The following is a 13,909-nucleotide window of genomic DNA, read 5'->3' as shown; positions in this document are numbered from 1 at the left end:
ATCTAGCTTTAGTTTACCATTATAGGTCCTTTGGCCCTCCTCCTGGAATTTTCCTGTTTATTGCGCGCCAGCAAGAGCTCAGGGCATTTCCGCATGAGTAGCTTTGTGAGGAGAATGGTCAAAGTTCCAGGTTCAAAGTTAATAAACTGCCGAGGTCCTAAGATGAAGGACCCTATCGACTCATGCTCTGTAAGTATTTCTAACTTAGAAATAAGGGTAATGTTTGGTTTTAGGATTCACTGAGGCAAAGGGTTGGAAATGCAAACTAAAGTTAGACAGATCACACGGTTTTTCTCCCCTGGACTTAAACTCATAGAACATGTCTTCTTTCAGTATAACCACCTGTACCAAAATCTGAAGCAGTATTCAAAAAATGGAGACAACTATTTGAAAGAACTTCAAACGGTTTTTCAGCAGAGGTAGGCTTAATAAATATTTTGCAGCTAAAGCACATTTAAATAGGTACTGCACTTATGTTTGACAATTATTGTCCTTTGTTGCAACGTTTCCCGCTTTTAGAGCTGAGCTGGAACTTACGTACTCCAAGGGACTTGCAAAGCTGGGAGGGAAACTGATCAAAGCATGCCAGGGAATGCCAAAAAAGTAAGAGACATTGTGTTGTTGTCAGTTTTCAGTTAGCTCTGCCTTTTTCTCTGCTTGGTGTCAAACATGTCCACTCCCAGGAGACAGGCTGCAACATGGTGTACAGTAATAATAGGATCATGAGAAATAGCTTGCACCCTGCATGTAGATGTGATCAAAACATGAGCAGGTGTCAGTTTAATTAGCCCACAGCACTAACCTTTTCATGCTGGCTCCCCTCTCAGTTCCACCTACACCGCCTGGTGTCAAGTGTCAAACGAGATGTACTCGAGAGCAGACGCACACAGGTAGATTTGACCCTGGATTAACCTTGTAACATGGGCTGACCCATTCTGAATAGATTTTGCTGGTATATACTGTCTGATGTTTTATTTTCAGAACATTAGGAAATGCATTTCAACAAGAGGCCACTGAGGAAATTCGTCAAGTCTTAGATGAACACGCCAAAAGAAAAAGGCCTGTGTGTAATCTATTGTTTCTCTCTGTGCTAAAATGTTTAATCGTTACTTCCAGTTAATTCTAATATTCATCAGAGCCTCCCTGTGTTTTGATAGCTTGACACTGCCATTGAAAGGACTGGAAAACTTTTTACAGCAAACTGGAATGAGCAACTCAAGGTAGGAATATTTTTTCTTATTGAAAACAAGGATCAATGAAGAGGTAAATGTCCTTGCAGAGATAATATAGTCTGTGCTGTAAATGTAGATAATTAAAGCCATAAAACCACACCTTATGTGTTACTTTTTTAGAAATCTCAGAGGCAATGGCAGTGAAGAAAGTTTCTATGACTGCCAACAGAGTTATGTGAAGAACTAAGCACACCCCATTATACAGTATCTCACAACCAAGGTCAGCATCAATTACTTGATGTTTTCATTTTCTGTACAAACTAATTTTTAAAATTTGAGGACAATTAGTCCAATCTTTATCCAGATGTCTTTTCATCTAGTTGAGGTCTGAAGTTTGACTGGGCTGTTGCAACGCCTTCTTTCCTTGTACTGTCATATGCTTTAGATCTTGTAGTGTGTTTGGGATAATTGTCTGTTTCATGAACCAATTTGGCCCAAGCTTCATTTGTCAGACAGATAGTGACACATTTAGCTTTAGAATAGACTCATTGCCTGCAATGTTTGACCAGGCCTTGTATGGCTGCAAAACAAAATCAAATCATCACATCTCCACCATCTTTGATATCTTCACCATCGAGAAATCTCAATCTCGTTGTAATCTGTTGATGACAATGACAAATAAGTCTTATCTCTTATCTTATCTTATCTTGTTTACCAGTCAGGTTGTGAGATACTTGTTTTAGTTTGTGTTGGTTTTTATTACCAAACAGTGCACTGAGCACATTAGCTCGACATAGCTCTACTTTGATTTCAATGTCCAATGACCAGTTTTTCCAGAAAATTCTTTCTCCCTGCAGTCCTTCCAAAAGGTTTTTTCTTCATTGTCCAGTCATGAAACGTAAGATTTAACTTGTAAAGTAATGCTTGATAATTAGCATTACTAATTATCAAGTAATTAGTAATGCTAATTACTTGATAATTAGCATTACAGACCAGCAAATTATTTAAAACCAATAATTTTGTACAGGTGATCAAATCTGCTGATGACAAATAAATAAAATGCATCTTACCGACAGCACCTAACTGCAAGGATGTACATAGAAATTAAAGATAATGTTTTGGGGTGTCCTTCATGAGCCTTGATACCTTATACAACTGTTGGCAAAGCTGAAAGGGTGTGTGGGAGCAACACGACCAACATACCTAACTGTGAATCATCAGTTTTGCCAGGAGAAATGGGCCAAAGCTCCAGCAAATTCTCACTATAGTGAGAAGTTTGTGGAAGGAATTCTAAATGTTTGACAGAAGTCATGTAGCTTAAGAAGAATTTCAAATACTGAAGTAGTGTATGTAAACTTTTTAAACTTGAGAAAAGTAATTTAAAGTTGAAACTACTACTTAAGTCATTTTGTGAGCTTCAACTAAAAACAAACAGCAATCTTTGGTAATGCATCATGTTCTGTTTCAATGGAAAGTAACCTTGGAAAAGAATAACAGCACAGTTCAAAGATTAATCCCTCCTTTGTTTACCTATGACTTGTCTCAGGTGTGGCCATTTGTACAATCTTTATAACCTCAGTCTTCATGCTGACAGTCCCATGTTACCTTTCAGGAAAAAATGGTGGATTCATCACAGATGTCAGCATTAAAAAGACACAAAAAACACATTGTCACATTCCTTAGAAACTGAAAGAATGCAACATGCGCTGCTATAACCATAACCCCTACAATTATTCATACAGCACTCTTTACAAATGTAATAATACATAACCTTTGTCTAGTTACAATAATTAAAGTTTTATTTGATTTAAGAAGTGCTTATTAAGTAAACAGACATTTTGCTCCCCCTGTTGGATTTTTTTTATGCCATTCTCTCTTTTGGAGCAGCTTACAGATGCTTTAAAAAAGTACTCATCTTTTGTCGGTCACGTTTCTTCCAATAATTTAACAACAGATCCTCAATGCTCTGCTAACAATAAGTCTAACTGATCAAATGTTATGTTTCTCCTGGTTTCCTATGCACTAAAACAGCTGAAAAAAAGATTGCATGGGCTGACAAAAGAACACGAAGCACTCTTCAACTATCTAGAAAACAACAAGCACATCAGCACAGAGAAAGAAAAACAGAAGGTACAGAATACTGTTTGTAAACTGCTTTTATATCACCTAGGATCTAAAAAAAATAAAAAAAATTTGAAAAGCTATCAATGTTGAAAATTGAAATTGCATGTGTTTTCTCAGCAGATGTGTAACAGACTAACTAAGTCAGCAGAGCAGCAGTCCATAGTGGATGAACATTACTATAGCGTTAACATGGAGGGTCATCAGATGAGACTGAAGTTGCAAAACACTCTGAAAAACTGCTGTCAGGTGGGAAAACACTACTAAATGTTGTATTTTATCTAGGTCCTAATTTGTGTAGAATTACTTGAATCAGCACCTCAACACCTTGGCTGCACCTAGAAATTCTGTCCATAAAAATAATGAACAGAATCGGTGACAAAGGGCAGCCCTGGTGGAGTCCAACTGTCACCGGAAACGAGCCCGACTTACTGCCGACAATGCGGACCAGACTTCGACACCGGTCATACAGGGACCTGACAGCCCGTATCAAAGGGCCCGGTACCCCATACTCCCGGAAGACCCCCCACAGGGCTCCCCGAGAGACATGGTCGAACGCCTTCTCCAAGTCCACAAAACACATGTAGACCGGTTGGGTGAACTCCCATGCACCCTCCAGGACCCTGCAGAGGGTGTAGAGCTGGTCCAGTGTTCCACGACCAGGACGAAAACCACACTGCTCTTTCTGAATCTGAGGTTCGACTATCCGACGGACCCTCCTCTCCAGGACCCCTGAATAGACCTTGCCAGGGAGGCTTAAGAGTGTGACCCCCCTATAATTGGAGCATACCTTCTGGTCCCCCTTTTTGAACAGGGGAACCACCACCCCAGTCTGCCAATCCAGGGGAACTGCCCCCGATGTCCATGCAATATTGCAGAGCCGCGTCAGCCAACACAACCCTACAACATCCAGAGCTTTAAGGAACTCCGGGCGGATCTCATCCACCCCCGGGACCCTGCCACCGAGGAGCTTTTTAACCACCTCAGCGACCTCGTCCCCAGAGATTGGAGAACCCAACCCAGAGTCCCCAGACTCAGCTTCCTCAATGGAAGGCATGTTGGTGGGATTGAGGAGGTCTTCTGCCCACCGGCCCACAACATCCCGAGTCGAGGTCAGCAGCACACCATCTTCACTATAAACAGTGTTGGTGCTGCACTGCTTCTCCCTCCTGAGATGCCGGATGGTGGACCAGAATCGCCTCGAAGCCGTCGTAGATGATCAAACGCCAATAAAATCTCAAATGTTTGAACATTGAATTCAAACAGTCAACTCATTGAATGTAGTCTGATGGTTGACCTGTATGCTGTAAGGATTATCAGTACAGGAGAAAATCAAAGTCTTAATGCTGCCTTGCATTAAGAACACATTCAGATGTGTTCTGCAGTTCTGTCACAGCTTTGTGCAAGGGGTGGTTTTATCCAAGAGCGATGCTAATAATGAGCTTGTTAATGAATGTATCATTTCTTTCTACTTTGCTTAGGTCACACAAGAGCTGGAGAAAAATCGAATTGAAGTTCTGTGCAACCTTTTGAGCAAATATAACCTCCACATTTCTACTTTCAGTCAAACACTTAAGCATGTAAGAAACTCTTCAATGCATTCTGATCACAAATACAAAAACAATCTCTGAAAGAACAGGCGTTAACCTGCAGCTACTACTGCTCACTCCAGGGTCAAAAGCAGATAGACCAGACTGCCCAAAGGGTGGACGTGGATAAAGACATACAAACCCTGATGGAAGAAAGTGGCAACACAAATGAAGACAACAAAATAGAGTTTTTGATGGCTGATTATTTTGTAAGTATTTTTGTTTTGTTTTGTATTTATTGCTTGTTTGAATGAAAAGTACCTTAATAGATAGAAAATAATAATTTCCATCTGATTTTCATAACTTCCCCAAAAAATACAGTCAGTACAATCAAAATGACAATCCTCTACACACTTTGAACATTTTATTTTCAATAGTAATAACAAAAAACATTTTATCAATACTGTTGCAACTTGTTCCGTTCTTTGTTGTTGTTAAGCTGCCGTTCTTCCGCTGTTCTATATGTACAGCGGAATAAAATAAAAGCATCAAATCAAAATCCGGAAGTTTACCATAAATTTTACAAATAAAATGAAGTAAAGGCAATAAGCGCTAAAAAGATGATACAAGTAAGGAGCTTAATTTTTGGTTATTTACAAAGAGTTTCTTCTGTTTTTCCACACTTCAATATTTTAAATCGAGCATGTTATCAGACAAAGATATATCAACACATATAAGATGCAGTTTTTAAATTGCTATAGTGTTTAATGATGGGGGAAACAAATCTAAATCAACTATGTGAAACAGTAATTGCCACCTAAAGCTTATAACTTGTGAAATTATATATTAATTTCCCTGTTTGTTCAGGAGGAGGAGAGCAAATCACTGATGACCAGAGACAGAAGAAGAGATGCGATCAAACTGAAACTCCAGCGTCTCGAAGAAAACATTACTAAGACCAAGAAAGAATGTGAAGGTTACTCAATAACTATATGTAATAATTTATAGATGACTCATAAAGTGGTTATGTGGTATCATTCTAATGCCTGAATATTATTATACAGGAATTGAAAAACTGATCAAGACCTACACTGAAGGTTCATCTTTTTCAAATCAGAAGAACCTTGAGGAAACTGAGGAGCTCCGTGATGAGGTAATTGAGGGAAAGTGTGCAAAAATGCTCCCAAAGACATGTGCTTTATGCGGGGGGGAAAAAATAGACTCTCAAGTACTCACTAATGCCATTTGTTTCCTGCAGAATACTCTCAAACTGGACCTCCTGGAGGCCACTCATTACAAACTCTCCTTATGCCTCTCTGAATTTGAAGCGACACCCAAGACATCTGAACGATTTGGTAGCAGCATTTCTAAATGGAAAGATAAGGTAAGATTGTTGTAAAATAAAAGCATTTGTATGAAATACAAACAAATTTGACTTTGTTAAAGCCGGCTAGATAAAGTAAACATGTTCAAAAAAGGATTGACCCACATCCTTGCTATACAGAGAAGGTTTGATGTTAAGAAAACTGTAAACAATAAATGCAAAACATATACAAAAACTACTTTAAACCGCACCCCTTTTTTAACAATACTCAGGCAACCTTGCTTCCCATTATATAATACCGAGTTAAATTAAATCTGGTGAAAATTAAATTAACTGACAAATTGTTTCTCCATTTAAAAATGTATCTCATTTTGACATTTTCACCTGATCAGCAAAATGTTAGCCACCACCACTAACTACTAGATAGTGGAGTAAACTATCAACGCTTGAAGAATAAGATTGAGAACACAAATAACATCCCTAAAATTCTGTATTATTTCCAGTAATTTTGAGAACTCAAAAGAATTAAAATAAAAAAGATAGAAGAAAGTCTGGAATGTTGGTAGCAAGTAAAAAAATGTCTTGAAACTTTTACACAAAATTCTAGCTGATTGATTTTCGGTTACAGACCAGAGTATCAATTACTTCTTAAGGCCAGCATCACTATTTGAGATCATTAGCATACAGTTAGTCCACATTTCTTTGGCCTTCCTTTTAAAAAGTTAAATAATGGAGGCATGCCCTTTTTTTTTTCTCTAAGGACTGTGAGCATAGCATTGTTCAGTTGACCCGTCCAGTAAAACTCCGAAAGACGCCGTTAAGGAGCCAACAATCACTAAGGGCTTCCATCATTTATAAAGGACCAATTCAGGTTCCAACAGAACCAGCCGTAAAGCCAGAACCAAACACTGCTGACCAGATCACTTCCACAACACCAACTCAGGAGACAGCAGAATGCAGTGAAAGCACTGGAAATGAAGCTCAGCCTACCGGAGATGATAACAAAGCAGAAGGTCGTTCATTCAGCACATCACAGAACAGTTTTCAATTTAATTTGTCAGATTACATGTCAAGTTAAATGTATAAAATATATATTTAACAGATCAAACAGCAGCCATGCTGTGCAGCATTGGAAAATGCAAAGCCCTGTATAATTTCACACCTGAACACAAAGACGAACTGACTTTCAAAGAAGGTAAGCTGTTCCCTTAAAGTTGATCATGTAAAGAACTGAACTCTTAACTGAAAAAAAAACCCATGTTTCTCAGGTGATGTTCTGGACATTTATAAAAAGGAAGAAAATGGTTGGTGGATTGGAGCGCTTCATGAACAAAAAGGTCATTTCCCATCAACCTATGTTGAGGAGCTACCTATAATGAACACCAGCAAATCATCTGATGCCTGAATGACTGGACTGTAAATGGAAAAAAAAGCCCCTTAACATTTAAAGCCTGTGTGATATTTTATTCAAGTCTTTTACATTGAAAAAAAAATTATACTTTGAAATTGATCTTCTGACCATCTTCATTTATGATTTCTTTGTATGTTTAGCATTAATGCTGTTCATGGACTTTTATGACAAAATGTTTTTACATGTGCAGACAAAACTTAGAGTGAGAATCCTTTTAAAAACATGTAGTTTATTACAACAGATAGAAAATAATATACACAAGGGGAAAAACATTGATGATCCTGATGTTTGTAAAATGAGCACTGATTTTAAAACAAAAATAAATTAAAACTGCTTGCGTTTAAATGATTAGTTATTTGACATGGCATGTTGAAGATCTAATATGTACATTTTGTGAGGAAGAACTTGAGTAAAAAAAACATCACAGAAATTTAAAAGCAGATTCATCATCTTAACAAAGTTGACAATTTAGTTACAGATCAGGTGCCCCCCTTTGATGATATTCCATGTAACCATCCTTTCCTTCAGTCTGTATTGCAGTAGAAACTGAAAATCTCAGGAGCGAGCCTTAGAGATGAACTCCTTTCTGACATTAGCCAGGAATGCTGGTAAATTATTGGTCTCCTGGAGTCGGCTTTCCAAGATTGGCAAGCACTCGAGCGCTGGATCGCTGGACACAACTGTAAATATTCAATACTTTGTTATTAGATATTAGAAGAATCAATTATGTGTTTTTTTATATATATAAAATTAGCAAAACTTCACAGAAAATTTGTGCGACTTACTCTGGTAAGATCCATTTTCTTTAATCCCCATTGTAATGACATAAGCACTGTCCTGGTCAGAGAGACTGATGTTTCGGAAAATAAACTGCAACTTTTCACCTATTAAAAAAAGCAAACACCAAAACTAAACAACTTATGTAATATTTATTTTAGAAAGTTGTGGATCAGAAAGTTCGCCTAATAAAGTAATCCAAGAATTGTATGAAGAGATTCAGTCTTGATTGTGTGTTAGAGGAGGTGGGAGAAAAGAGGCAATTAACTCAACTAATTTATCACATCACCATGGCAACACGCAAATACAGAGCCATGGCCTTTGTTTTAATTCAATAGATTTTATGCAGCATGATCAGGTCTTGCATAACCTTTCATCCTTCATTAGGCTTTCTTCAATAACAAAGAGCGGAAAGAAGAAAAGCGAAGAAAGTGTTTAAGCTCATGTGCTGCAAAGTGATTGTGCGATTTCACAGAAAATGAAATCAAGCTGACGAGATGTATATTTGGAACCCACTGATAATATCATATTACATTTATTTTTTTGCTATTTGAGTTTGACTTAAAACTTGAGCAAAAATATGTTACAATTATTAGTAGTTTTCAAATGGTTACTGTGCAGAAATGAAACTTCTCGAAGTACAACAAAGTGCTACTAGGTGCATAAGTAAAACGTTTAGTAGCCATTAGCGTTGTGTAGCAACAGGAGGGGAGGGAGCACCACTTTACTCTATGCTCCATACAGCCACAGACAACCTCAGTCCTTTCATCACGTCCTTCAGTATCTTAATTTTAAAAGCAGGAACAGTATAATGAAAATTTCTATCAATTTTGAAGATGCGACTATTTTAACATCTTGGTAGACCTTGATGCCACTAACCAGACAATTTCAGCTGATTTTCAGGTTTTAAAAAATTAACTTAAGTTAAATTGGCATTTTTTGATCAAAGTTATACAAATATATTTATGTGAATAGACTCCCCCATCCCAAATGTTTGAGGTCTGACCACTCGGTATTTAGGGTGCAAAGTTGTTGTTTTTTTTTACAAGCTTGCCAAAATAGTCTTCCAACTTGGTTCAATAAATACTGACAGCTGAACCTGTGCTGTGTGGCTTTGTTAAAGTTAAACAAGAAAATCTTGAACCAGATAACATACAGATCATAAATAAATTAAAACAGAATTGACATAATGCAGTTTTTTCACCAAGACTTCATACATGACTGCAATTTCTTTGAACGTGGCTGACAGTCAAAAGCGAAGATCAGACACCGGCAATGTCTCATAGACGCGTTAGAGCAGTCTATGGACAACAGTGTCCAATAATGTCAAGTTAAAACCACTTGTGGGGGTGTGGTAGGGATGCATAAAAATTGTTCTGAGGACAGCTAATGGCCGCCGGGCCACACAATGTTTGAACACCCCTGAAATAGTACCAGCACATAAAAAAGGAGAAATATGAATTCTTTGCACGATCACATGAGGCTGGCTTGTCACACTGTGCAACTTGCTGACATTGTAGGTATGTAGATGTCCTGCCTATTCAACTGTAGAAATCAATGCGAGGGTTGGCATGGTTATGGCTTAAAAAGCACTCAAATTTTTCATCATACTGTTCCTTTGGTGTAAAGTCCTTTAAATAAGTCACCAGAGAAAATAGAGGGGGACAACAGTTTTCTCCAACTCTGTGGAACAGTATTAGAAAGTGCTGTTTTTAGTCTGCTTGGCTTACCTTTGACCATCTGCGTCTTGTCGATAATCGTTCGAATCTCCAGCCCCAAATGATCCTGGAAAACAAGCCTGGCTTTCTGGAGGTTTCTCAGTCTGTCTTTGTTTGCTCTATTCTGAGACTCGATTACTAAAATAGGGAATATAAGTAAGATCATTGTAAGCTACATGTTAACTTATTAATTATAATTATTATTATTTCCGTAAATGAAAAAAGTCACATCTTACAGTCTTTTCTCTTCATTTGCTCTTCTTTATGTTTCTGAATTTTTAGGATGATGTCCTCTTTCTGCATCTCTTTTTCCTCAATCTCAGACATCACCTCTGATATGGCGCGCCGTTTCTCCTTCAGTGCTATTTTTTTTTTCTCCAGGTCTGCAGAGACAGTGTGTCAAAACAACAAGATGCAAGCAAACTGAATGTTTTGAGGATGCACTTCAAATACTGTCCTTTTCCCTTAAACTGCTGGAACACGAAATCAGGGGGGAATGCTCACTCTAGAATTGCACAACATCTGTGTGATGTTAGATGCATTTGCAGGACCATTTTAATCCACGAGTGACAGCCGCTTGGGAGACAAACTTACCCGTTTTAAATTCCTGTATCGTCTCAAACAGCTTCTTGTCGTCCTTGCATTTCTTCAAATGTGTGTCTGTGCCGAGAAAAATTTTTTAGAAATAGGGGAAAAATTAACAGTTAAATTAAGATTCATTTCAGTAACTAACTAGGGAACACCAAGATTAGTCTTTGTCAATTCTATTGATTTCCACAGTTTCTCTCTTAGATTTACAGAGAGCTGTCCATTTCTTAATCCTGGAAAATATGTAGTTTGAAGGAACAGAAGCAACTTTATGAAACACAAGTCACAGGAGTGTACTATATCTGGGAAGCTCAAATATAATTTATGTACCTTAACAAAACCATCTTTGAGTGTCCAAAAAAAGCGCTTTAAAATTTTGATGCATTATTATAAAAACTTTTTGCTTTGATCAATTTATTTATATTTTTATCATATTTTATTAGTTATATGTTTGATTAAATTGGGCATTTGAGATATTGTAATTGCTTATTCCACAAAAACATGATTAATACACTGAAACTTACCAACAGCAGAGTTTACAAACTGTCTGTGATTGTGAGATAACTCTGAAATTGTGTCAATTATCTCTGCATATGCTTTAAGGTGATTATTGCGGATCTCCTCCAATGAACTGGTGAACCTGTCCCTCATGCTTGGGTCTGTAATAGACGTCATGATGTTCTGACACAATCTGTAATTTCTGAAAAACAAAAAGCAGCATATTAATCATTGCAAAACCAGAATCAACATGGATTTATGAACTACAAACCCTGCATGTTTTAACCAGTTGGATATTATGGTAATGAGGGTTAATTTACCAGACATTTATACGATTAAGGCTGAAAGAGAGGGGGAAAAATACAAACTAAATCAGAAAATGTTTGTTAGAGCTGCATAACATAGCCCAAACTTATTGTTTTTGCAATATGCACATTGGGAATGACCAAGTCATATTTTGATTGCAAATTTGAGCAATTTTATTGCTTGTTGCATTCTTTTATAATACTGTGCAGCCCTAATATTCGTCACATTGAACAGGTTAGGTAAAAGTCTCAATACATCAGGGCTCACTTCTATGTAACAAAATCAGAATAACTAGATGCTCGATCAAATCTCTTCTGTAATAAAAAAAATCTCTAGCAACAAAATGGCCCGTTTTTGCTTTGTTGTAAACACAATCATTTTGCTCATGGTAAACGAGGAAGATGCAAGAGATCGGGGGAAATGCACCCATCGTAATGAAGGACAAGTCTCAGATAATATGGTAGACAAATAAAAAGTCATTGATTAAAAGAAAATGCCTCAAAAATATTTAACCATTTGAAAACAGAAAGACCGATTTATTGGAAGTAAATAAAAAGATAACTGGAGGGTTAATCTTCCGGACACGAAAACAGACAATAAACGTTATTTTATTCGTGAAAACCTGTTTCGTCTCATGAGCTTAGTACAATATGTTAGCATGTGAAATTAGATTGCAGCTAGTTATGAAAACACAAACAGCAGTTTGAATTTTTAACATATCTACGTAACATCTTACGGTTTCTCATAATGCATTTTATTTAAACAGCAACAGTAATAGCCAACACCTGTAGTTCCATAGTGACTTCTTTCAAAGCCGTTTACTTGGCAATGTTAGCATGTTAGCAGCTATGCTAACTGGGTAAAATCATCACCTTTTTTGGCCATAACGTAGTTTAACTCCATTCAGCATCACCGTGGCACAAATTCGGCTATTTGTTCAAACGGTGTCAGTTTGTCTGGACATGGATTTATTACTCACCTGTTTAAGAGTGTAACAAAAGACTGTCCGTCTGACTAATTATCGCAATAACAATGGTAACGTTCAAAAATCCGCGGTTCGTACACAGAGGGCGGTTGCTGTACGCCGGAAATGACGCATTTTCAATTTGACGCCCTTTTAAAAATTACGTTTAACTCAGGTTCATAACGTCTGAAATTTCACAAGGTGATGTGCTTCATTCATGTTTTTACTTACCAAACTATTATTCAAACTATTATTATTTTTATCGAATTTTTTTGTTGAAAATCAGTGTGAAGCCATGCAACCCAACGATCTCATACTCCTCCTGGTGGTGGAGATGAGAACCTTCACCCAGATTCATTACACTCGGAGTGTATTTCAAGGACTTACATCTGTTAATTATAAAAGCCGGCTATTAAAGCCCAAAATTCAGTTTCTCATAACATTAGAATATTACGTAGCACCAACAAGGAAAAAAGCATTTTTACTGCAAAAATTTGAAGTGTCACAGCCTAACCAATGATAGTGAAGAACTGGCAGGCGGTTGCCCAGCAGATCATCTTTGACACCTATTTCAAGGAGCATAATCCACAAAAAGTCACTGCTGGAGAAGTTAGCTGTTCAGATTTAGTCATGTGTCCTGATATAATTAGCTGTGTGGGAGGAAAAACTATAGTTTTCAGGGAGAACATGTTTGTAATAATGTTAACAGCATCCATCATTTCCAAGTATCTTTTAAAAGTATTTAATATGTATTGAATATGTCGGTTGGAGAGAGTTTGATTAATAGAGTTCCAGGATAAAGCGGCAGAGTCTCAAAGTACTCTTTGAAATTAAAGTAAATTTAGAATTTCGTTGTGGACATCAAGATCCCATGAGGAGTAACGAGCGCCATTATCGAAGCTGCTTGAGGTCTAGAAGGGAGTTCTAAGAAACTAAAATCAGTTATTTTCTGTCTCTATGAGCAGTGAGGCGTTTTTATTATTTTTATCATGGCTCATGACCCAGGATGTCATTTTATCTGGGGGCAACACAAGCATTTTGGGGTGGAGACGGAGGGGGTTGTGGGGTAACAATGGATATTCTATTGCTTTTTGAGAGGTCCAATACATGGGGCTAATAGATTGGGAAAAAATATGTCCTTACAATATAGTTGACTTATGATACTAAGTTTCCAACTCAGTGCCAAATTTAACTGGGATTTTAAAAAAATCTAACTTTATAATCTGATGTGCAGAAACCCTCTGAGAATCATTGTACCCATGCAGTAACCTCAGCAGAGGAGGCCAGATGGGCTCTGTTTTTAAAGGGAAGCCCATTTTGTTGCTATGGTCACTGAAAATGACTGTATTAATCAGGCTGAAGTGGTGCAGAAGGTAACGGGAAGTGCGCTCTCTCTCTCCTGGTGTTTGCAGTGGCTAATATTTAACGTCTGTACAAGCTATGTTCTGGGAAATATCCTAATGACACTGTCTTCTTGTACACAGTCTTTTAAACATGTCTT

At 37.5% G+C, this 13,909-nt stretch overlaps 2 protein-coding genes across 4 annotated transcripts; one reads left to right on the top strand and one right to left on the bottom strand.

Moving 5' to 3' along the window:
* The first annotated feature begins 77 nt into the window (after window positions 1–77).
* nostrin (nitric oxide synthase trafficking) lies at window positions 78–7,603 on the top strand. 2 transcript variants are annotated; one of them, XM_023337641.1, is made up of 16 exons: window positions 78–189; window positions 334–419; window positions 520–603; window positions 828–890; window positions 982–1,063; window positions 1,158–1,220; window positions 3,204–3,302; window positions 3,417–3,542; window positions 4,775–4,873; window positions 4,966–5,091; window positions 5,690–5,798; window positions 5,887–5,975; window positions 6,081–6,206; window positions 6,907–7,159; window positions 7,249–7,341; window positions 7,415–7,603. In XM_023337641.1, exons 1-16 carry the CDS (start codon window positions 94–96, stop codon window positions 7,549–7,551), a joined length of 1,731 nt encoding a protein of 576 aa, XP_023193409.1. In that variant the 5' UTR covers window positions 78–93; the 3' UTR covers window positions 7,552–7,603. The 2 variants fall into 2 exon arrangements, with proteins under 2 accessions (XP_023193409.1, XP_023193408.1); XM_023337640.1 differs by having other exon boundaries at window positions 3,414–3,542.
* Window positions 7,596–12,511, bottom strand: spc25 (SPC25, NDC80 kinetochore complex component). Of its 2 annotated transcripts, none has more exons than XM_014471129.2 (7): window positions 12,424–12,511; window positions 11,165–11,340; window positions 10,647–10,712; window positions 10,289–10,435; window positions 10,065–10,190; window positions 8,343–8,441; window positions 7,596–8,237 (listed from the first exon to the last, which is right to left on the bottom strand). In XM_014471129.2, exons 2-7 carry the CDS (start codon window positions 11,313–11,315, stop codon window positions 8,113–8,115), a joined length of 714 nt encoding a protein of 237 aa, XP_014326615.1. In that variant the 5' UTR covers window positions 11,316–11,340; window positions 12,424–12,511; the 3' UTR covers window positions 7,596–8,112. The 2 variants fall into 2 exon arrangements, with proteins under 2 accessions (XP_014326615.1, XP_023193410.1); XM_023337642.1 differs by lacking the exon at window positions 12,424–12,511 and adding an exon at window positions 12,317–12,411.
* Between the last annotated feature and the right edge of the window lie 1,398 nt (window positions 12,512–13,909).

This window comes from Xiphophorus maculatus, chromosome 7 (assembly GCF_002775205.1).
Source record: "Xiphophorus maculatus strain JP 163 A chromosome 7, X_maculatus-5.0-male, whole genome shotgun sequence".
NCBI lineage: Eukaryota > Metazoa > Chordata > Actinopteri > Cyprinodontiformes > Poeciliidae > Xiphophorus > Xiphophorus maculatus.
The sequence above is the reverse complement of the archived record's forward strand: the minus strand, read 5'-3'. Positions and strand labels throughout refer to the sequence as shown.

Coding starts and splice junctions, on each gene's coding strand:
- nostrin (XM_023337640.1), top strand. CDS start 94: ATGAGTAGCTTTGTGAGGAGAATGGTCAAAGTTCCAGGTTCAAAGTTA. Junction 190..333: donor ACCCTATCGACTCATGCTCT/GTAAGTATTTCT, acceptor GTCTTCTTTCAG/TATAACCACCTGTACCAAAA. Junction 5,976..6,080: donor CTGAGGAGCTCCGTGATGAG/GTAATTGAGGGA, acceptor TGTTTCCTGCAG/AATACTCTCAAACTGGACCT.
- spc25 (XM_023337642.1), bottom strand. CDS start 12,354: ATGCTGAATGGAGTTAAACTACGTTATGGCCAAAAAAG. Junction 10,436..10,646: donor GATACAGGAATTTAAAACGG/GTAAGTTTGTCT, acceptor CTGTCTCTGCAG/ACCTGGAGAAAAAAAAAATA. Junction 8,238..8,342: donor AGAAAATGGATCTTACCAGA/GTAAGTCGCACA, acceptor GAATATTTACAG/TTGTGTCCAGCGATCCAGCG.